This window comes from Tachypleus tridentatus, chromosome 1, assembly GCF_004210375.1.
Source record: "Tachypleus tridentatus isolate NWPU-2018 chromosome 1, ASM421037v1, whole genome shotgun sequence".
Lineage (NCBI taxonomy): Eukaryota > Metazoa > Arthropoda > Merostomata > Xiphosura > Limulidae > Tachypleus > Tachypleus tridentatus.
This window is the reverse complement of record NC_134825.1, coordinates 9253595-9276561: the sequence shown is the minus strand read 5'-3', so window position 1 is coordinate 9276561 and position 22967 is coordinate 9253595. Positions and strand designations below refer to the sequence as shown.

Genomic DNA, 22967 nt, shown 5'->3' with positions numbered 1-22967 from the left:
AGAGGATATATTACCACGTAATCACATTTATACTGTCGTAAGGTTCAACTGTAAACTGCAAAGCACCAAAAGGAAAACGTAAAGGGATGATATATTACCAAGTAATCACATTTATACTGTCGTAAGGTCCAACTGTAAACTGCAAAGCACCAAAAGGAAAACATAAAGAGAGGACATATTACCAAGTAATCACATTTATACTGTCGTGAGGTCCAACTGTAAACTGCAAAGCACCAAAAGGAAAACGTAAAGAGAGGATATATTACCAAGTAATCACATTTATACTGTCGTGAGGTCCAACTGTAAACTGCAAAGCACCAAAAGGAAAACGTAAAGAGAGGATATATTACCAAATAATCACATTTATACTGTCGTGAGGTCCAACTGTAAACTGCAAAGCACCAAAAGGAAAACGTAAAGAGAGGACATATTACTAAGTAATCACATTTATACTGTCGTAAGGTCCAACTGTAAACTGCAAAGCACCAAAAGGAAAACGTAAAGAGAGGATATATTACCAAGTAATCACATTTATACTGTCGTAAGGTCCAACTGTAAACTGCAAAGCACCAAAAGGAAAACGTAAAGAGAGGATATATTACCAAGTAATCACATTTATACTGTCGTAAGGTTCAACTGTAAACTGCAAATCACCAAAAGGAAAACGTAAAGGGATGATATATTACCAAGTAATCACATTTATACTGTCGTAAGGTCCAACTGTAAACTGCAAAGCACCAAAAGGAAAACGTAAAGAGAGGACATATTACCAAGTAATCACATTTATACTGTCGTGAGGTCCAACTGTAAACTGCAAAACACCAAAAGGAAAACGTAAAGAGAGGACATATTACTAAGTAATCACATTTATACTGTCGTAAGGTCCAACTGTAAACTGCAAAGCACCAAAAGGAAAACGTAAAGAGAGGATATATTACTAAGTAATCACATTTATACTGTCGTGAGGTCCAACTGTAAACTGCAAAACACCAAAAGGAAAACGTAAAGAGAGGACATATTACTAAGTAATCACATTTATACTGTCGTAAGGTCCAACTGTAAACTGCAAAGCACCAAAAGGAAAACGTAAAGAGAGGATATATTACTAAGTAATCACATTTAAACTGTCGTAAGGTCCAACTGTAAACTGCAAAGCACCAAAAGGAAAACGTAAAGAGAGGTTATATTACCAAATAACCATATTTATACTGTCGTGAAGTCCAACTGTAAACTGCAAAGCACCAAAAGGAAAACGTAAAGAGAGGATATATTACCAAATAATCACATTTATACTGTCGTGAGGTCCAACTGTAAACTGCAAAGCACCAAAAGGAAAACGTAAAGAGAGGATATATTACCAAATAATCACATTTATACTGTCGTAAGGTCCAACTGTAAACTGCAAAGCACCAAAAGGAAAACGTAAAGAGAGGATATATTACAAAGTAATCACATTTATACTGTCGTAAGGTCCAACTGTAAACTGCAAAGCACCAAAAGGAAAACGTAAAGAGAGGATATATTACTAAGTAATCACATTTATACTGTCGTAAGGTCCAACTGTAAACTGCAAAGCACCAAAAGGAAAACGTAAAGAGAGGATATATTACCAAATAACCACATTTATACTGTCGTGAGGTCCAACTGTAAACTGCAAAGCACCAAAAGGAAAACGTAAAGAGAGGATATATTACAAAGTAATCACATTTATACTGTCGTAAGGTCCAACTGTAAACTGCAAAGCACCAAAAGGAAAACGTAAAGAGAGGATATATTACTAAGTAATCACATTTATACTGTCGTAAGGTCCAACTGTAAATTGCAAAGCACTAAAAGGAAAACGTAAAGAGAGGATATATTACCAAATAACCACATTTATACTGTCGTGAGGTCCAACTGTAAACTGCAAAGCACCAAAAGGAAAACGTAAAGAGAGGATATATTACCAAATAATCACATTTATACTGTCGTGAGGTCCAACTGTAAACTGCAAAGCACCAAAAGGAAAACGTAAAGAGAGGACATATTACTAAGTAATCACATTTATACTGTCGTAAGGTCCAACTGTAAACTGCAAAGCACCAAAAGGAAAACGTAAAGAGAGGACATATTACCAAGTAATCACATTTATACTGTCGTAAGGTCCAACTGTAAACTGCAAAGCACCAAAAGGAAAACGTAAAGAGAGGATATATTACAAAGTAATCACATTTATACTGTCGTAAGGTCCAACTGTAAACTGCAAAGCACCAAAAGGAAAACGTAAAGAGAGGATATATTACTAAGTAATCACATTTATACTGTCGTAAGGTCCAACTGTAAACTGCAAAGCACCAAAAGGAAAACGTAAAGAGAGGATATATTACCAAATAACCACATTTATACTGTCGTGAGGTCCAACTGTAAACTGCAAAGCACCAAAAGGAAAACGTAAAGAGAGGATATATTACCAAATAATCACATTTATACTGTCGTGAGGTCCAACTGTAAACTGCAAAGCACCAAAAGGAAAACGTAAAGAGAGGACATATTACTAAGTAATCACATTTATACTGTCGTAAGGTCCAACTGTAAACTGCAAAGCACCAAAGGAAAACGTAAAGAGAGGATATATTACCAAGTAATCACATTTATACTGTCGTAAGGTCCAACTGTAAACTGCAAAGCACCAAAAGGAAAACGTAAAGAGAGGATATATTACCACGTAATCACATTTATACTGTCGTAAGGTTCAACTGTAAACTGCAAATCACCAAAAGGAAAACGTAAAGGGATGATATATTACCAAGTAATCACATTTATACTGTCGTAAGGTCCAACTGTAAACTGCAAAGCACCAAAAGGAAAACGTAAAGAGAGGACATATTACCAAGTAATCACATTTATACTGTCGTGAGGTCCAACTGTAAACTGCAAAACACCAAAAGGAAAACGTAAAGAGAGGACATATTACTAAGTAATCACATTTATACTGTCGTAAGGTCCAACTGTAAACTGCAAAGCACCAAAAGGAAAACGTAAAGAGAGGATATATTACTAAGTAATCACATTTATACTGTCGTGAGGTCCAACTGTAAACTGCAAAACACCAAAAGGAAAACGTAAAGAGAGGACATATTACTAAGTAATCACATTTATACTGTCGTAAGGTCCAACTGTAAACTGCAAAGCACCAAAAGGAAAACGTAAAGAGAGGAAATATTACTAAGTAATCACATTTATACTGTCGTAAGGTCCAACTGTAAACTGCAAAGCACCAAAAGGAAAACGTAAAGAGAGGATATATTACCAAGTAATCACATTTATACTGTCGTAAGGTCCAACTGTAAACTGCAAAGCACCAAAAGGAAAACGTAAAGGGATGATATATTACCAAGTAATCACATTTATACTGTCGTAAGGTCCAACTGTAAACTGCAAAGCACCAAAAGGAAAACATAAAGAGAGGATATATTACCAAGTAATCACATTTATACTGTCGTGAGGTCCAACTGTAAACTGCAAAGCACCAAAAGGAAAACGTAAAGAGAGGATATATTACTAAGTAATCACATTTATACTGTCGTGAGGTCCAACTGTAAACTGCAAAGCACCAAAAGGAAAACGTAAAGAGAGGATATATTACCAAGTAATCACATTTATACTGTCGTGAGGTCCAACTGTAAACTGCAAAGCACCAAAAGGAAAACGTAAAGAGAGGATATATTACCAAGTAATCACATTTATACTGTCGTGAGGTCCAACTGTAAACTGCAAAGCACCAAAAGGAAAACGTAAAGAGAGGATATATTACCAAGTAATCACATTTATACTGTCGTAAGGTCCAACTGTAAACTGCAAAGCACCAAAAGGAAAACGTAAAGAGAGGATATATTACCACGTAATCACATTTATACTGTCGTGAGGTCCAACTGTAAACTGCAAAGCACCAAAAGGAAAACGTAAAGAGAGGATATATTACCAAGTAATCACATTTATACTGTCGTAAGGTCCAACTGTAAACTGCAAAGCACCAAAAGGAAAACGTAAAGAGAGGATATATTACCAAGTAATCACATTTATACTGTCGTGAGGTCCAACTGTAAACTGCAAAGCACCAAAAGGAAAACGTAAAGAGAGGATATATTACCAAGTAATCACATTTATACTGTCGTAAGGTCCAACTGTAAACTGCAAAGCACCAAAAGGAAAACGTAAAGAGAGGATATATTACCAAGTAATCACATTTATACTGTCGTGAGGTCCAACTGTAAACTGCAAAGCACCAAAAGGAAAACGTAAAGAGAGGATATATTACTAAGTAATCACATTTATACTGTCGTAAGGTCCAACTGTAAACTGCAAAGCACCAAAAGGAAAACGTAAAGAGAGGATATATTACCAAGTAATCACATTTATACTGTCGTGAGGTCCAACTGTAAACTGCAAAGCACCAAAAGGAAAACGTAAAGAGAGGATATATTACCAAGTAATCACATTTATACTGTCGTGAGGTCCAACTGTAAACTGCAAAGCACCAAAAGGAAAACGTAAAGAGAGGATATATTACCAAGTAATCACATTTATACTGTCGTAAGGTCCAACTGTAAACTGCAAAGCACCAAAAGGAAAACGTAAAGAGAGGATATATTACCAAGTAATCACATTTATACTGTCGTAAGGTCCAACTGTAAACTGCAAAGCACCAAAAGGAAAACGTAAAGAGAGGATATATTACCAAGTAATCACATTTATACTGTCGTGAGGTCCAACTGTAAACTGCAAAGCACCAAAAGGAAAACGTAAAGAGAGGATATATTACCAAGTAATCACATTTATACTGTCGTGAGGTCCAACTGTAAACTGCAAAGCACCAAAAGGAAAACGTAAAGAGAGGATATATTACCAAGTAATCACATTTATACTGTCGTGAGGTCCAACTGTAAACTGCAAAGCACCAAAAGGAAAACGTAAAGAGAGGATATATTACCAAGTAATCACATTTATACTGTCGTAAGGTCCAACTGTAAACTGCAAAGCACCAAAAGGAAAACGTAAAGAGAGGATATATTACCAAGTAATCACATTTATACTGTCGTGAGGTCCAACTGTAAACTGCAAAGCACCAAAAGGAAAACGTAAAGAGAGGATATATTACCAAGTAATCACATTTATACTGTCGTGAGGTCCAACTGTAAACTGCAAAGCACCAAAAGAAAAACGTAAAGAGAGGATATATTACCAAGTAATCACATTTATACTGTCGTAAGGTCCAACTGTAAACTGCAAAGCACCAAAAGGAAAACGTAAAGAGAGGATATATTACCAAGTAATCACATTTATACTGTCGTGAGGTCCAACTGTAAACTGCAAAGCACCAAAAGGAAAACGTAAAGAGAGGATATATTACCAAGTAATCACATTTATACTGTCGTAAGGTCCAACTGTAAACTGCAAAGCACCAAAAGGAAAACGTAAAGAGAGGATATATTACCAAATAATCACATTTATACTGTCGTGAGGTCCAACTGTAAACTGCAAAGCACCAAAAGGAAAACGTAAAGAGAGGATATATTACCAAGTAATCACATTTATACTGTCGTAAGGTCCAACTGTAAACTGCAAAGCACCAAAAGGAAAACGTAAAGAGAGGATATATTACCAAGTAATCACATTTATACTGTCGTAAGGTCCAACTGTAAACTACAAAGCACCAAAAGGAAAACGTAAAGAGAGGATATATTACCAAGTAATCACATTTATACTGTCGTAAGGTCCAACTGTAAACTGCAAAGCACCAAAAGGAAAACGTAAAGAGAGGATATATTACCAAGTAATCACATTTATACTGTCGTGAGGTCCAACTGTAAACTGCAAAGCACCAAAAGGAAAACGTAAAGAGAGGATATATTACCAAGTAATCACATTTATACTGTCGTGAGGTCCAACTGTAAACTGCAAAGCACCAAAAGGAAAACGTAAAGAGAGGATATATTACCAAGTAATCACATTTATACTGTCGTGAGGTCCAACTGTAAACTACAAAGCACCAAAAGGAAAACGTAAAGAGAGGATATATTACCAAGTAATCACATTTATACTGTCGTGAGGTCCAACTGTAAACTGCAAAGCACCAAAAGGAAAACGTAAAGAGAGGACATATTACCAAGTAATCACATTTATACTGTCGTGTTTCATTACAATGAAACTCTTGCTTATATGATACCGGAAAAAAACTTTTTTTACGCGATGTGCAACCCCTAACTTCGTGAAAATTTTATCCTGTGTGCATTAAGTTTTCAATAGGTGGTCACGAGTTTCTCGTTTTGCCTCCGTTTTCCGTCACGGATAACTTTATTTTCCTCCATTCTCAGGGTGCAGATATGACATCATGAATACGTCACACGTGGATCTAATGCACTGACGTGATATTACAACCATTATCATTATCACCTGGAATAACTTTATTGCATTCGTGTCTTCATAGAAACTTCGATGCGTCTTTAATGCGAGAACATAAATCCTGGGTTTATCTGTTGATTTATATGCTCGCTGAAGCTTTTCGTGCGGGTTTCATAGATTGTTTATTATCGGTTTTTCCAGGGTTGCCAAACTGAGTAAATAGGATTTTCTGAGCTAGTTATCATAATAGAAATTTATTAATAGTTGCATTAACTGTCTATCGTTTAAAATATTTCTACTTTTGTGAACAACATTAGGTATTTTTAAGAGGATACGAATGAGTGTTGGTAATCATATTATTGTTCACGCATTTGTTAAACCTAGTGTCTTGAAATTATCATGTCCCTCTTCTAAATAGTCCTTCACAGACATAATGGCGGGATTACCTTTACCTACTGATTTCACAACAATACAAGTTCTGTCCCTTAATAACGTCTGTGCTTGTTATATTGTACCCCCACTCTGCGGTTGGTGTTGTCCAATGTGTATACCTTACTGTGACTGACAATGTGTTTATAGATAAATATCTCCCAAACTTATTACTCGACAGTTCCAGTATAAACTTCTCTGTGATTGGTTAAAAAGCCATGAACTTCTCTGTGATTGGTCAAAAAGCCATGAACTTCTCTGTGATTGGTTAAAAGTCATGTACAACTGAGCTTCTCTCATATAGTGTGTGTGTAAAAAAACAAAGTCGAGGTGTTCTGTCTTTGTCTGTAGGTACATATGATGGTAGGTATGGTGTGTAAGGTGTTAAAGAAACCAAGAGCTCACACCTTTAGACTGTAAAGACATTTTTCTAAGACATTTGTTGCAATGACTTGGATCTGGTCGTTCTTAACGTTAATAGGCAGATCGTATTTATTAACTATGGTTTGTATTTTCTTGGATTTTTGTTTTCGTTTGTTATCTGCCCACAGCTTGTAACAAATTCCAATTTTTAATGTTAGTAGTCCTAAGATCTACCACTCAGTCACCTAGAGAGTATGTTCTTAGAGACAGTTCGTTTTGTTTTCTTAGCGCCAAACTATACAATAGGAAATCTACGTTATGCAGGGTATCCAACCACGGATTTTATAATTATAAGTCCGTAACGCACTGCTGACTCGGAGCAACGGGACAATAGTTTCGTCAGTTAGAGGTGTTGTAAAGTTGTCTTGTGTTATCTCTCACAAATGTCTTCTTTCTTCTTGCTTCCTCGATTATTATTAACGTTGGGTGTGTGACGTTAATTTGTTTTTGTTGTAGTTCTTGAAAACGTGTTCGACGTGGAAAGTGAGAATTCGTTACTCAAAAGAAGTGACAGGGTAGTTTGTTTGTTTTGAATTTCGCACAAAGCTACTCGAGGGCTATCTGCGCTAGCCGTCCCTAATTTAGTAGTAATAGACTACTAGGAGGGGATTTAGATGACGCCACCCACTGTAAACTATTGGGCTACTCTTTTACCAACGAGCAGTGGCATTGTCCGTCACATCATAATTCCCCACGGCTGAAAGAGTGAGCATATTTAGTGATGGGGATTCGAAACTACGATCCGCAGATGGCTAGTCAAGCATCCTAAGTCATGCTAAAAGCCCTGTTCAACGTTGTAAGTCCGTAAACTCACGGCTGACGCACCAGGGGTCATCTGTTTCGGAACCCAAAAATATTCTGACCGTTACCCTCAACAGCTTCCTCTCCAGACTAAAAGTAGAAGTAACAGTTACTCTTTTAAATCGGACAATCGATGTATATTAATAACATATTAATCCAGAAATACTGTAAAGATATCGATAAAGCAGTATTTCCAATATAGCTCTACTTGTTCAGTTGTTTAGACCGACACCATTAGGCTTAGAAATAATGGAATGTTAGAAACTACTGATACATTTGATATTTTAGAAACATATAATAACAACGTTATTTTATTTTGTTTGTAGAAGCACAGTATTTTATATTTGTAAACGGATTTTAAAAACACATTAATAAGTATTTTTTACTGGAAATACATGTTACAGGTTTAAACTATGAGTTAAAAGAAGAAAAACGCTAGGACTAAATTATTTTTTTTATGTGAAGTTTTAACCAATTACATAAAGAAGAAAGACTGGCTATATCTGAAGATGAAAACTAAAGAATTCACGAAAATACCTCAGTGAATTAATATATAACGTTTGTGAAGAACACTGGCGTGGAACCTAGAAGTTGTTTATTACTTGTTTAGAAGGAATTTTGGCATGACTAAGTGATTCTGAGTGAGTGGGACCTACAAATTTTGAGTGTCTAGACTTGACTTAACGTAGCCAGTTTGCGAATTCGTGGATGAGAAAATATTGTAATATAATATCAGTGAGTTAACTTAATTAGTTTGTGAGCGAGTCTGTTACCGCGTTATCAATCGATTATCTTCAACGGTGTGTAACATTCTTTCCCGAAGTGGACGCCATGTTTTTTCACATCAAACGTAACTGGAAAATAACACGTAACGGTACTACTAGACTAACATGTATACAACTTACAACGTTAAAAAATCAAATATACTGGAACAGATTTCTACGAGTTATCAACATGCTATGTAAATCATAATACAATACTTCTAACAACACTAACAGAAACACAACACCTTCGATTTAAATTAAGGAGTTATGTCGGAAGCCTCTCGGTTCCTGCATCTTACTTTCCTCAGGTGATTTCGTTATTACTTTTAAGATAAAATCTTAGTTTATGTTCTGGAAGAACCAGGGATTTGACAAGTTGTTTCTTAAATTAAGAAAACTACGTTAAACGAGTCGTTAAATTTGAATATTTGTGTTTCATCAGTTAACCTCTCGTTTTTCAGAGCGCTTCTGAGTTATATATCATGCTATACTGAATTAAGTTAAGTGTTCACAACTAATAATTTAGTATCAGTGGTAAGAATGACATTTGAAAACTGGCTACGTACCTGTTTTAATAGTCGCAGTGAAATTAAAAGCATTTTAAAGTTGTTTTTTTATCAAAAGCGTGGAAACAAAACACACAGAAAATAATGTGGCAAAAGATGAAAAAAAAATTAAAACCGAAACATGAATAAAAGATATAACCAAAAGTTATTTGAAAAAGCATGACAAAACTATCACAGAAAGGCGATGAAAATGTTTTGTTTGTTTTTAATGTCGCGCAAAGCTACACGAAGGCTATCTGCGCTAGCCGTCCCTCTTTGGCTACTATTTTACCAACGAATAGTGGGATTAACCGTAACAATAATTTTGCCCCCACGGCTAAAAGCACGAGCATGTTTGGTGTGACGAGAATTCGAACCCACGACCCTCGGATTACGACTCGAGCGCCTTAACCACCTGCCCATACCGGGCCCCATGAATGTGACCATAAATACGGACCGTTATAGAAACAAACTTGAAGAATGTTCCAAATAAAAAACGTGACTAGAGTGTTAAAGAATGGTCCACTTTAGCTGCAACAGATGCCACTTTCCAAACTGTATTATTACATGACATCTTACAACGGACTGTAAGACGGGGCTGCAACAAAAATCGTCAATTTCCACGACCCTAGTTCAATGAATATATAACATAACCATGGAAAACCAGGAACCATTTGATTCTTAAAGCTGGCACATGCACTCTTTACTTTTCAGGAAATCACTGACTCAAATTATAAGTCTTGAAAGCTATTGTCTTCTGATACTACATGCCGCAGTTCATTCCATAAGACTGTTACCCTGGACAAGGAATAAAACTGTCTATTGTTCGTCTTTTCCAAATATTAAACTTGTGTCCTCTTGTTTTATTATCCTCATAATATAGCACAAGTAAAAATTATATAACTATATAAGAAATATCGCGCGAAACACATTGGGCAGAACTTGAGACTATTTCCAATAGTCAGGGCGATGAACTAAGTTAACTTCGTCAGTGCTGACCCAACAAGTCAAGCTTAAGAAACTGGACAGTCAGTTCTTTCTAGTATCACGAACCTAGTCAGCGTGATGAATGAGTAAAAGAGAAACTCTGGTGAATATTGATGAAGATATGTAAAATCCGAAAGAAACTTGATGGACCCTAGATTCATTGGAAATTGTTGATTCATCACTTCAATTTAATTGTTACGAAACTGGAATCACCAAAACTGCTGATTGAACAAGTTCACCAAAATTTTATTATGGTCGAAAAGAGGATTCATTTTCTGAATAAGAACAAATAATATAAAATAATCACTTCAGTAAACACAATATAGAGTAAACAAGTGCAACACATTATCTATACCTTAAATGAATGAAAAGTAGGAAACAGAACAATTATTATACATGTAAAAACGGCTGGTATGGATAGAGAAAACTCTATGTAGAGGAGCGAACAACGTTTTGACCTTCTTCGGTTATCGTCAGGTTCACAAAGAAAGAAAGAGGTAACTGACTGGTAGCTGACCACATGTTTTAAGGCAGTTGTATAATAGAGTGTAGGAATGTAGAGAACGTGCTTATGTGTTGGATCATATTTGTTAATATAGGTATAAAGGTGTTCCTTTGTATTGGTTTATTTTGGGTTTGAGTTGCTGTATAAGTAAGGCTTCTTTAATTTTGCGTTTGGGACTCAGCACATGAAACAAAACAAAAACTCAACATACTAAGAAACCAAATAAACACAGCCATAAAACTATGCTCACCAGATAAAATTAACGATGAATTAGACAAAATAAAACAATACTTCATCAACATCAATAAGTTTCCTCCACAAATCGTAAAAACATTATACGCACACACCTAGAAAGAAAGAAAAATCAACCAACAAAAGTAAATATATCTCACGAATCAAAAAATCACGAAACCATATACTGCTGCATACCATATATTCCTGACATCAGCAAACAAATAACCAACATTTGGCAAAAACTAGTAATAAAATATGACATTCCAATTAATACCAAATTTATTCAAAAACCAGGCACAAAACTGAGGTCTATACTATGTAAAAACTACACTGACAAACACCACACTAACATTATTTATAAAATACAATGTGATAACTGTCACGACTTCTATATTGGAGAAACAAATAGAAAAATTGAAACCAGATTCAAAGAACATAAAAAGTCACCTTCACACGTTTTCGAACACTGCAAGTCAAGTAAACACAACATAACCATAGAAAACACTCAAATACTAAATAAAAAACAAACATAAACAAAATTAAAGCCTTACTTACACAACAACTCAAGTCCAAAATAAACCATTACAAAGGAACACCTTTAGACCTATATTAATAATCTAGCATCTAAACATGCCCTCTACATTCCTACACTCAATTACACAACCGCCTTCAAACATGTGGTCAGCTATCGGTCAGTTACCTCTTTCTTTTTTGTGAACCTGACGATGACCGAAGAAGGTCGAAACGTTGTTCACTCCTCTATTAGTGCTTTCTCTATCCATACCAGCTGTTTTTTACATATATAATTTTCTCTACAAGTGGGTTTTCTCGTCATCACGGATTAAGAAACAGAACATTATTTAAAGGAGTGAAAATTTGTTTCAGAAATTTGCATACATCTATACAATGGTTACGTGCGTATAGCCGTCTCTAATTCTGAACTGATAATCGTGAGGGAAGGCAGATAGTTAATAGCACCAACCAATGACTCTTGTTTAATTCTTATCGGATAGTCAATGTTATGATGCATCCACGATCCCAAAGTGCAGAGTGAGTGTGTGTGTCTTTTTGTGCCGACAAGTTGCGAACAGAGAATCATAGAATTAACAGTTCGGAATTGCTAACTGCTAGGCCACACCAAACCCGAACTGTAAAAAGCAGCATTAAAGTAGAGAACATGAACTACGTCAAAAACATACACATATTTGTTGTTATCGTTACGACTAAGAAAGAGGGCGTTGTACATGTTATTGAAATTGAAAAAGACAGAGGTTCTGTGTATAGAATGTGTGATAAAAATCACGACAGTATTGAGCCATAATCGAATAAAATTCAGCGATGAAAATGGTTACTGGTAGCCGAATTGCAGTGGGACAAGCCTGAATTTTAGTTTACAGAAACTAAGTAGCGCAAAAGAAAAATCTAAGTTCAGAACAGTGAAGACATTAATACCGCACACCAGTGAATAGCGACAAGCCACTGAGTCGACCAAATAACGCGCACGCCCTCTGAATAATAGCCAATGTTTAATTGTCAACAAATTATGTAATGACCACTTTAAAATTTATTTTTATCAGCATTGTTTAATACATATGAAAATAGGTACATAATTATTAAAATAAAAAAGGTGTCCGCGTACCACCTAAGACCATCTACTGTGCCACCATAGGTACTTGTGCATTGGGAAACACTGCCATACACTATTACTAACCTGTTATGATACGAAAATTAGAAATACAACCTGGAAAGAAAATGGCTCATCTGTTACACTTGCAACTAATGCTTACAGTGCTTATCCGCAAACTGCTGTATAGATACACGAGTGATCAACTCCATTCTTTGGAAATACTCTCTGGTTTACTATTACGTTAATATATTTTGAACTCACAAAAAGCAAGATTTAAAAATATATTACTTACTTTAAGAAGAAGGAAAATTAATTATTTTATTATTTTCATTTCAATTAATGTTTCTTCTATACTTTGGAAAGCAGTCATCTTCCCATAACTGTATGCAGGCAGTGAAGGGTCATATAGATGTGGAACGTTGTGGGCTTCAGAACCCACATCTCGCTCTCCTAATTTCTATTACTACATCTATTGCTACGCTTCTATTTCTTATGTGACACTGAAGAATGAAGTTTAAGACTGATAGACAGTGTATCCCCACCGCAATGTGGGTCCTACTTACGCAGTCACCTCCAAAGCCTAGGGTACATTTTATAATCCCACATTATAGCTTACACCCTGGGATCTTTTAAATTAGTGCATCGTTTTTGTTTCGGCTTGTTTTTTTAAGTTATAACAAACTAATATATAGTCCGTCAAAAATTACAGGGCAAGAACTGCCATTCCCACCTAATGAATGGTATACCTTCATCTCACATGTATAAGACAATTATAAAGAGGTTTCTTTTTATTTCATAATTTTGGTGATATAATAAATAGCTTAATTAAGTTTAAAACAGAGTCGATATTTTTAGTTTCATAATACATGTTAATACACTTGGCTCTAGGCAAGGTGATTCCACACTACGTCTTTAGACTTATTATAACAGCACTCATTATACTTACAACGTTTCACGGCCCCTTTCCTCACTAAAACTGTAATGGGCGAAGAGCAATCAAGAAATTGTATCTAGATAAATGCATTTTGGCTTTTACGATTCCTCCCATTTCGTGGTATCAAGCGTGACGTAACACACACTGGCTTTTATATATATACACATACACATGTATACTAGTTAGAGCACCTCTCTTCTGGACGGAAGTTATGTAAATTCATGATTAACGAAAAGTTAACTTAGGACACGAAGAATTGCTTTCCTTACATGTAATTGTTAAAAACAACAACAAAGCCCACACAAACTGCAAAACACAAAATGTGAAACCGCAAGTTTGTAACAACCTCCGCTTGGACCCAACAAAACATTCATGCCACATTTGGTGAAGATTGATCAACAAGGGGGCGAAGTTGTGGTAAAAACATACGTAAAAACGCTCACAAAAACAACAAAACCCAAAACTGGATATGTGTATGTACTCCTACATGGATCTATTGAACCACCGTACCATTTTTGGTAAAGATCCATCCATACCCTGCCCTCCAGTAGACTTCTACTACCAAAAACCGGGTTTCGATATCCGTGGTGGGCGTAGCACGGATAGCCCTTTTTGTAGTTTGTGCTTAATAGCAAACAACAGTTACCATTCATACTGTGTGAATATGTTACATGGTCAAACAATAAACATTACTATAATATTTACACAGATACATATCTGTGACACACAAACTGTGACCCACCCTCCCCAAGGAAGACACGTGACTAAGATTATAGGTGTATATAAATTATTATATGGTGCAGAAAAAAAATCAAAATCATTTTTTCATTCAAGTATTATTACTATTACGTAACGTTTCATATGAGAAAATAACATGTACAATTTACACATAAATATGATAAGGGAGATGGAATGTTACAAAACAAATGCTCATAAAGGGGAACACCGTAAGATGAGTGTGCGCACTATTGACCTTTACGATCTGTTTAAAAGCTTTACTGACCTACTTTCAGCTGTTACAATGACTATAAAACGTAAAGTACGTCGCTAAATTATTTCAAGTTTATTCGTTATACTGCTATTAAAAGCCTACTAAACACACGTACTTTGACTAGTGTAATGCTACTTTCACGGTATTTATGGCAGACATTAAATGAATCAAGAATTCTGTTCATGTTGATCTGATATATAGCACCACACAGGATCGTGTGACAAACCTAACCAAGGTTGTCTTCGTACACACCTTTTCACAACACACTCGTTGTTCCAACCGAATAATTCAGCTTTACTCGAATAATACGTATTTGAAATACGAGTACATTTTTCTTAATGTAAGCTAATCTGACGCGGACCTATTCCAAAGGAGGCGTGTGTAGACGTATGCCAGTAAAACAATGAGTGAGCATGCGCAAATGTAGTCATAATATTGAACTCGATCACTGAGGCAGCTGAACGTTTCTCACGTATTGTTGTAGTGTTTTCACTCATTCTCGTGTTACACAGTAAGCCTAACTAACTTCTGTGTACTTAATAATGGGTATAATATGCATACAGCTACTACAATGTTGTCATTTAATTACAGTCTTAATATAAAGATGATCAATTATGTTTGTGTAAGTCTAGGTGTGTTAGCATCCATCACTCAGGAGTTGACTGGCTTCATTACAGTATGGTAATTAGAAACTGTCTGATGAGATTTGTTCTGGTCATAAAGGACTTTAAACAGGGCGCATTGCCGCTTTTTTATATCCACCTGTGGCTGTGAATTTAATGACAACTACTTGATCAATTACTTAAGTAAGGGCCCGACATGGCCAGGTGGTTAAGGTACTCGACTCGTAATCTCAGGCTCGCGGGTTCGAATACCTGTCACACCAAACATGCTCACCCTTTCAGCCGTGGGGGTGTTATAATGTTACGACCAATCCCACTATTCGTTGGTAAAAGAGTAGCGCAAGAGTTGGCGGTGGGTGATGATGACTGGCTGCTAATCTTACACTGCTAAATTAGGGACGGCTAGCGCAGATAGTTCTCGTGTAGCATTACGCGAAATTCAAACAAACCAACAACTTTAGTAAATAATTTTACATAAAGCAGAATACGTGAAATTAGTATTCAACGAGGTCACTATGGATTTAATAACAAAATAAGGAAAAAGGACATTATATGACATTGTTATTTATACAACTTTTGCTTCTTTAGTGAGTATATACAGAAATCACATAAACCTGTGTAACGTTATATAGTCAAAAGTCACAGAATATCTACCCAAATATACGTTGCTTTATTTGTATTTCGCGCGTGCACTAGTTGAGTTGTCTACAATGAATAAAAGTGTTATAAGTGAAATGTTCGCTTCTTTTCGCCCTGAGCAAGATTTGCTAAGTTTGGTTGAGTTTATTTTTATGCTCAAAATTTATTACAAATTTAATATTCAATTTAGATGTATTAAAGTAAAGTATACATCTGTAATCCATACAAGGAACTAGAAACTTTATAGTAATAAAACACTGATGTCCGTGTTGCTCTCTCTGGTGTCTACAGTGCCAACGGAAAGAAACACTTACTATCGACGTCTTGGTCTAGAGACGTGTGATGTTGGGGAAATTTGTCGTCTTATAAGGAACTGATTATAAAATTATTCCATCACGTGATTTGTTCAGGTTCCTTTTCTGTAGTACATTGATTACTACACGTGCTATAAGACAGTTGCTATGGTATGTTTTTAGACACGTTAGAATGGAACAGAAAGCGTGAATGTGAAGCGAGTAAGGTAATGTTTTAAGAGACGATTTGGAAAAAAAACATATTTCCTACAAATATGATTGGTTTGATTTGTTTGTAATTAATCAATACCGGATGCAATGATTTTCCGCATCCTTCCTTCTTTAACCGACCCGGCAAGGCCAGGTGGTTAGGATGCTCGACTCGTAATCCAAGAGTCGCGGGTTCGATTCTTCGTCACACCAATCATGCTCGCTCTTTGATGGATGAAACACGAGTTCTATTTCAGTTTCATTTGTCTAGTATACAAGGTTTATTTGAGTGTAGAAAAAATAATGACAGGGTATCCATTAGAAGGACATATTCAAGGGCTTATTTCAGAGACTTTTGTGTTTTGCCCTATTTTCACGGCCAAACAACCTTAACACTGTGCACAAGTTTAATTTCTGGTTTCACCATAGATTTAGATCCTAATATTTGTTTCTGTTTACTCGTGGGTCGGGAAGAACCTATTGGTTAGCGTTCCGAGGGTATGAATATGAGATTACAAGATTCACAGCCTTTTATATGCAAAAACGGCTCGTTTGGTCTCGTCATCACTGATTAAGATTCACAGCCTGTTTCCACAATAAAATGGGCGTTTTTCTTCCAGACAAGAGTGGGTGGTGAGGTACTTACCACTACATGTCATCCCTCTGGTCGGGCAGCTGACAATTTCGGAAGGTTAGCACAAGTAACTATTCATTTCACTCAACTGTTAAGATTTAAATAAGAAAGTGGTATTCCTTCTCTTTTTGTTTGTTCTCAGTACTGTTTCTACTTCACAAAGTTACACATGAAATACTGTTTCCTTCTTGCTTTTATTAATAAGGTTACGTTTTTATCTCCGTGCTTGCACTGGATATTAAATCCTTCTTTACTTACGAGTCAAGGATGTTGTTGAAACAAAGAACGAATATGTAATCTATTCAGGTGTTTCTTTCACCAAGCTGTATTACAGAGACCTCTACGAAAACTTTTAAACTGAGATAAATCAAATAAAATGTTTATTATTATTACTATATGTTATGGAAACTGTTTGGTTTAATTTGTTCGCATATTCGCACAAAGTTACACAATATATGTTCCTAAATCTAAATATTATATCCCCATCTCGGACCTTCGGATCCGCAGTCCAGCATGTTAACTACTAGTCACACCTGGTTTATGGAAACTGTAAGCTAGATAATGCACGAAACATTTTAACAGGTTAGAACTAACCAAAAGTAGAAATCCAGTTTAGAAATTTTGATTTTTTACTCAAGTCGTGCAAAGAAAGAAAAATACAGTGATTCTTACTTTCGAGTGTTTCATATTTTCAATATCAAAGTTTCCACATTGGTACACCCAATCCTTCTTAGTAGTTGCTCCAAACATATTTCTCAGTCTTTTAACATATACAGCATAAAGATATACCTATTTCCGACAAAGAAACTATAAATCCAGCCAATAACAAGGGGTGTGACAGGAAGGTTCAACGAAAAACAAAAAACAAGAGTGGTAATCAATTTATGGGTTATTATTGTTATAAAGAATTTCGCCCCCCAGTGGCTCAGCGGTATGTCTGCGGATTTACAACGCTAAAAACCGGGTTTCGATACCCGTGGTGGGCAGAGCACAGATAGTCCATTGTTTAGCTTTGTGCTTAATTCAAAACAACAACAACAATAAAGAATTTCTTATCACAGCCATCTACCAACGTGGGTGAGAACTAAAAAAAAAAAAAACCCAGTACATAATATATGTTATTTAATGTACAAGTATAATCAGGACTATATATATAGTTCAATACAATTACCTTTAACTCATTTTATATTAGGTTTCTGCAAATAAAAAGCTTTAAAATACAATTAAAATGTTAAGAAACAGGTGCAGGAAACGAGATAAAATTTATGGAAGATTATACAACGTTTGTAGTTTATTATCTAATTGTTCTTACACTAAGACTCGCACTAGTCTCCTTTCCCTTCACACACATACAAATTGTAATTTTAAATTGTTCATTACGAAGATATAGTGCACATTTAAATGCTTTATTTTTTCATGTTATAATATCTGTGTATTAAGTATAAATTTTAGTTTGTTTGGAAGTTCGCGCAAAGCTACACGATGGCTATCTGCGCTAGCCGTCCCTAATTTAGCAGTGTAAGACTAAAGGGAAGGCAACTAGTCATCACCACCCACCACCATAGGATTGACCGTCACATTATAACGTTCCCACAGTTGAAAGGGCATGTTTGGTGTGACGAGGATTCGAACCCGAGACCCATGCCATTCACGTGACAGCTAAATCATCGATAATTCAATAATTTTTATGTTAAGAGAATCGAACTGACAAATTTAAACTTAAGTGTAGAACACTTGGTCCCCATTTTATATAACAAGATGGCTGTACATTGAAATAAACAGCATAACAGGTAGAATACAAGTTAAAGACATTGAATTTGATATTAACAACTCAGATGCTTTTCACAGTATAAAAAGTGAATTTCACCATATAATCTTGTCGATATGCAAATCAGCGGTTTCTTATCTTTTGTGTTACCAGGAATTTTCAACTTTTCCACATATTTAACTCTGTACGTAGCAATAGAAATGAAACGTTGGCTAAGTGACTAAATTATTTACGCACTACCTACCTGCTGAACTAGATCACTGCCCTTAAGCATCACGTACACTATCTTGTGAGAAATATTACTGAGATTCATATAGTTGGAGTACACTTAATGGCAGGTGTAATCATTTCCTAATAAATCTCAGAGACAGTTAATATCAACAATCTCTACAAGTTATCAACTTCAACTTGGTCCACTGACATCAACTTCTATCGAAAAGATATGCGATATGTTTTTTAATGGAGTGGCCAACAACTACAGAGCTCTATTACAAAAACATGGGCAGTCGATGCTTTTATTGTGTTTCTGGTAAATAAAGCTTGTTCTACATTTTGTAAAACTCTCTTCAGTCACTTTCTTCTCGTATAGTCAATCAGAGTCTAAGAAATTCATTTTAACTCCATAATACAATTTCTGTCGCACCTCAAGTTATTTATGGAACACATATTGTTACAAACAGAAAGTCAACATATTTCTTAAGTACCACAAATACAAAGTAGCATATCAATTAACATATGTGAGGGGGGGAATATTACATGCAATATATATGTAGCAACACAATAAAATTAATACTAATACAAAACTGAAATAAGATGAAAGAAAACATAAAACAGTCATAGCTAAAAACTACAGAAAGCTTAAGTACGTCATTGATTCTTAATACACGATGTATGAAATACAGGTGAACCTAATTGTCCTAGGATTTACTACACTCTAATCAATTACCACCCATAACGTCCAATATCAACAATTAGTAGCAACGTAAAAAATAAGACCATTCAACTGAAATATATGAAAAATACAAAACTTCCAATAAAAAACGCAACTGCTTACGCATGGTACATGCCTGTAACAAACTGTGACAACCGTTAGCTCTACTACAACATAGGTTACACATTCAACCATAAAGAGTACATGCCTGTTATAAACTGTGACGACATTAGCTCTTCTACAACATGGCTTACACATCCAACCATTAATAATACATGTCTCTTAGAAACTGTGACTACCGTTAGCTCATCTACAACATGTGTTACACATCCAATCAGTAATGGTACATGTCTGTTACACAGATGCCAACTATTTCAAATGACTGAGCATAATCATTGTAGACAGAGCCCTTTTACAGTTTTAGTCCTTTTAGATTTGCCAGAAACAAGACAATCTGGTGAACGAGATCTCTTTTTTTTCGAACTTGTGAACGATCACATTGGTGTTTCTATGCCGCTTAGAAAACGTGAAATACTCATCTACGCGAGCGCTGATTGGCTGACAAGCACTGATGACGTAACTATGGATTCCCCCACGTACCCAGTATGGAGAAGCACCGCATTCAAACTATTGGTAGACGTCGGAGATACAAATATAATTTATTATTTCAAGCACAAACATGACTATCGCAAGTAGCCATTTGGACTATGTCTTTTATTTATCATCAAAATGTATTTGTATCTCACTAGAAATTTTCTTTTCACCCCTTTCAAGACCTGGGGGGAACAATTTATCACTTTGTTGTATAGGCCTATCTAATATATCATAATTTGGGAGCTGCAACAAGTCGTAATATTTGTCTGTATGAGCGTATAGTAGAAATGTATACACCAAAATCGTAATGGCTGGCATCTCTGCTGTTACAAACTGTGACGAGATTACCTCTTCTACAACATGTTACACATTCAACCATTAATAGCACATAGCTGTTACAAACTGTGACTACTGTTAACTTTTCTACAGCAAGGGTTACATGTCGAGCCATTAATAGTACATGTATGTTACAAACTGTGACTACCATTAGCTCTTCTACAACATAGATCATACATACATCCAACCATTACTAGTGCATGCCTGTTACAAACTGTGACTACCGTTAGCTCTTCTATAACATGGGTTACACATCCAACTATTTAATAGTACATGCCTGTTAGAAACTGTGAATAGTGTTAGTTATTCTACAATTTATTTAAATACATAAGAACATGTATGAACATGAACATGTTTATCCTACCTGCAATTTGGTGGTGGATCAAGTGTAATTTCCGCCAGTTCTTTCTGGATCCTAGATTGTTGATACAAACTTAATGAAGTTCTGTGGCTTTTCAAAATAAATAAATTATTGCATTCTCTTACTGAAATAATTCTGATTTATACAATAAAAAATTTTGTTTTAACTAAAATATTGTTTATAAAATACTTGTACTTTGTTATTATTAAGTTTATACTGGAAATAACTATACTCTATTATCTACATTTTATTTTCGGTCAGTACCTATTAAATGGAAAGTTGAAATTGTTTTGAAAACCACCTATTGTTCCTACCACCAAGGTATCATGCTACTTAACACTAAAATCAGAAAAGCACTAAAACCAGACACTTGTCTGGTATTTCAACACTATGAGTAAACGTAGAGTAAGAATAACACCCACTGATCCAGTGCCACCTTTTAGAATTAGAGTTATTAACCACGCCAGATGTAAAAATAAACAGTGGGTGTGACTTGTGCATTAGAGCTAACTTAACGTCTTTACAACGATACAGAAACAGAAGCCTTAGAAGATTACAAGCCTTAGACAAGTAGGCCTAAGATTCTTAAATTACGTATCATTGAGAAAGGCTGTGAAAGATTACTTAGTAAAGCCTTATATTACTAGCACCGAATTATACGTGTCATTGTTGTTTACACGTAAATTATCCAGCACAAAACAGTCAACCTCATTTTAAAATTTTAATTATTATTTGACGGTAAAACTGTATCCACATTCTCACCTTTTAGCACTAGTGCTGAGAGCTTTTGACAATTTAGGATTTATTTTTTGTTCTTTTTGTTCAAATTCCCGATCTTGAACTGTTGAGGCAGCTAGTTGAGTGTCGTTTCCGCGGTCACTGCTTGTTGTTGCTCTTGAAGAACTTGGAAGCGAACGATCGGAAGACATTGTCTACACTTAATTTTGGATTTAAGATTTTAAGACGAAGACGGTTTTAATTCATTTAATTTATCATAAAAAAGAATAATCTTAATAAAAACAACGAAGATCGGAAAACACATCAAGATGTTTCAGTAGGCCATAAACACACGTACACAGGGTAAGAGTAAAACAACACCGCTCCAACGAAGAGCTACAAACGTTCTAACCTCGAATCATAAACGAGAAGCGTCACGCGCTAGAAATTCTGATTATGCGGCTGCCCTTTCAAGCTAGTTTGAAACGGCTAGGCTGATTAAAATAACAAACGACGTATTTTGTTCGAATTTAAACTTTGAAAATTTTAAATTACAGCGCTTCTGTTACTTTTCAAAGGTAAACATGAATACAACTTCAGAGATTTTAAATGTATGTTATCACATTAAAACACCACGCAAAGGCAGAAACCACTTCTTTTTTGCTAGTAGTGCAACGTTATTGAGTCACCGCTTGTCATGTGTTAAATTAATCATTGAAAAAAGTCTTTTACGTGAACCATAATACCGTAAACATCAAATGCTTTTAATAATAACTGTGTATTTACTGCTCCGTTTAATATATTTCTCCCGACCATTTGGAAATGAACTGTTAACCTAAACTGTTAAAAGTAAGGGCAAGGTTGGGTCACTAGAAGTTAGGTTGACGAGACACAAAAGGTAACTAGCTTGGTTGATGTACGTCAAAACTAGGTCATTAGCGCACGCGTTTTGTAGTGGGGTCGCAGGAACCCTGACTTACTTTACGACAAGCGGCGTTTTAAACATTCGTCTATACTAGAGTGTCGAATAAAAATATTATGTATAATTTTTTCCCCAGCTAGGTGTTCTGTTTAAAGGTTTTTGTTCCGATATCCCGTAGTTTGTGACGAAAAATTTATGTCGAGGCACCACAGGCACCAAGTTCACTGTTATGAGCAACAATCGTGAGACAATGTAAAGTAGGTTAATTTCCTTTGATACATGCATGTTATATTAATAAACGCAATACGCTTGGCTGAC

General features: G+C 35.5%; 1 protein-coding gene across 2 annotated transcripts; it reads right to left on the bottom strand.

The window, feature by feature from the left end:
- Window positions 1–6095: 6095 nt before the first annotated feature.
- LOC143239996 (uncharacterized) lies at window positions 6096–22709 on the bottom strand. Of its 2 annotated transcripts, none has more exons than XM_076481773.1 (3): window positions 21773–22709; window positions 21014–21100; window positions 6096–8124 (listed from the first exon to the last, which is right to left on the bottom strand). In XM_076481773.1, exons 1-3 carry the CDS (start codon window positions 21937–21939, stop codon window positions 8022–8024), a joined length of 357 nt encoding a protein of 118 aa, XP_076337888.1. In that variant the 5' UTR covers window positions 21940–22709; the 3' UTR covers window positions 6096–8021. The 2 variants fall into 2 exon arrangements, with proteins under 2 accessions (XP_076337888.1, XP_076337977.1); XM_076481862.1 differs by having other exon boundaries at window positions 21014–21064; window positions 21773–22679.
- Between the last annotated feature and the right edge of the window lie 258 nt (window positions 22710–22967).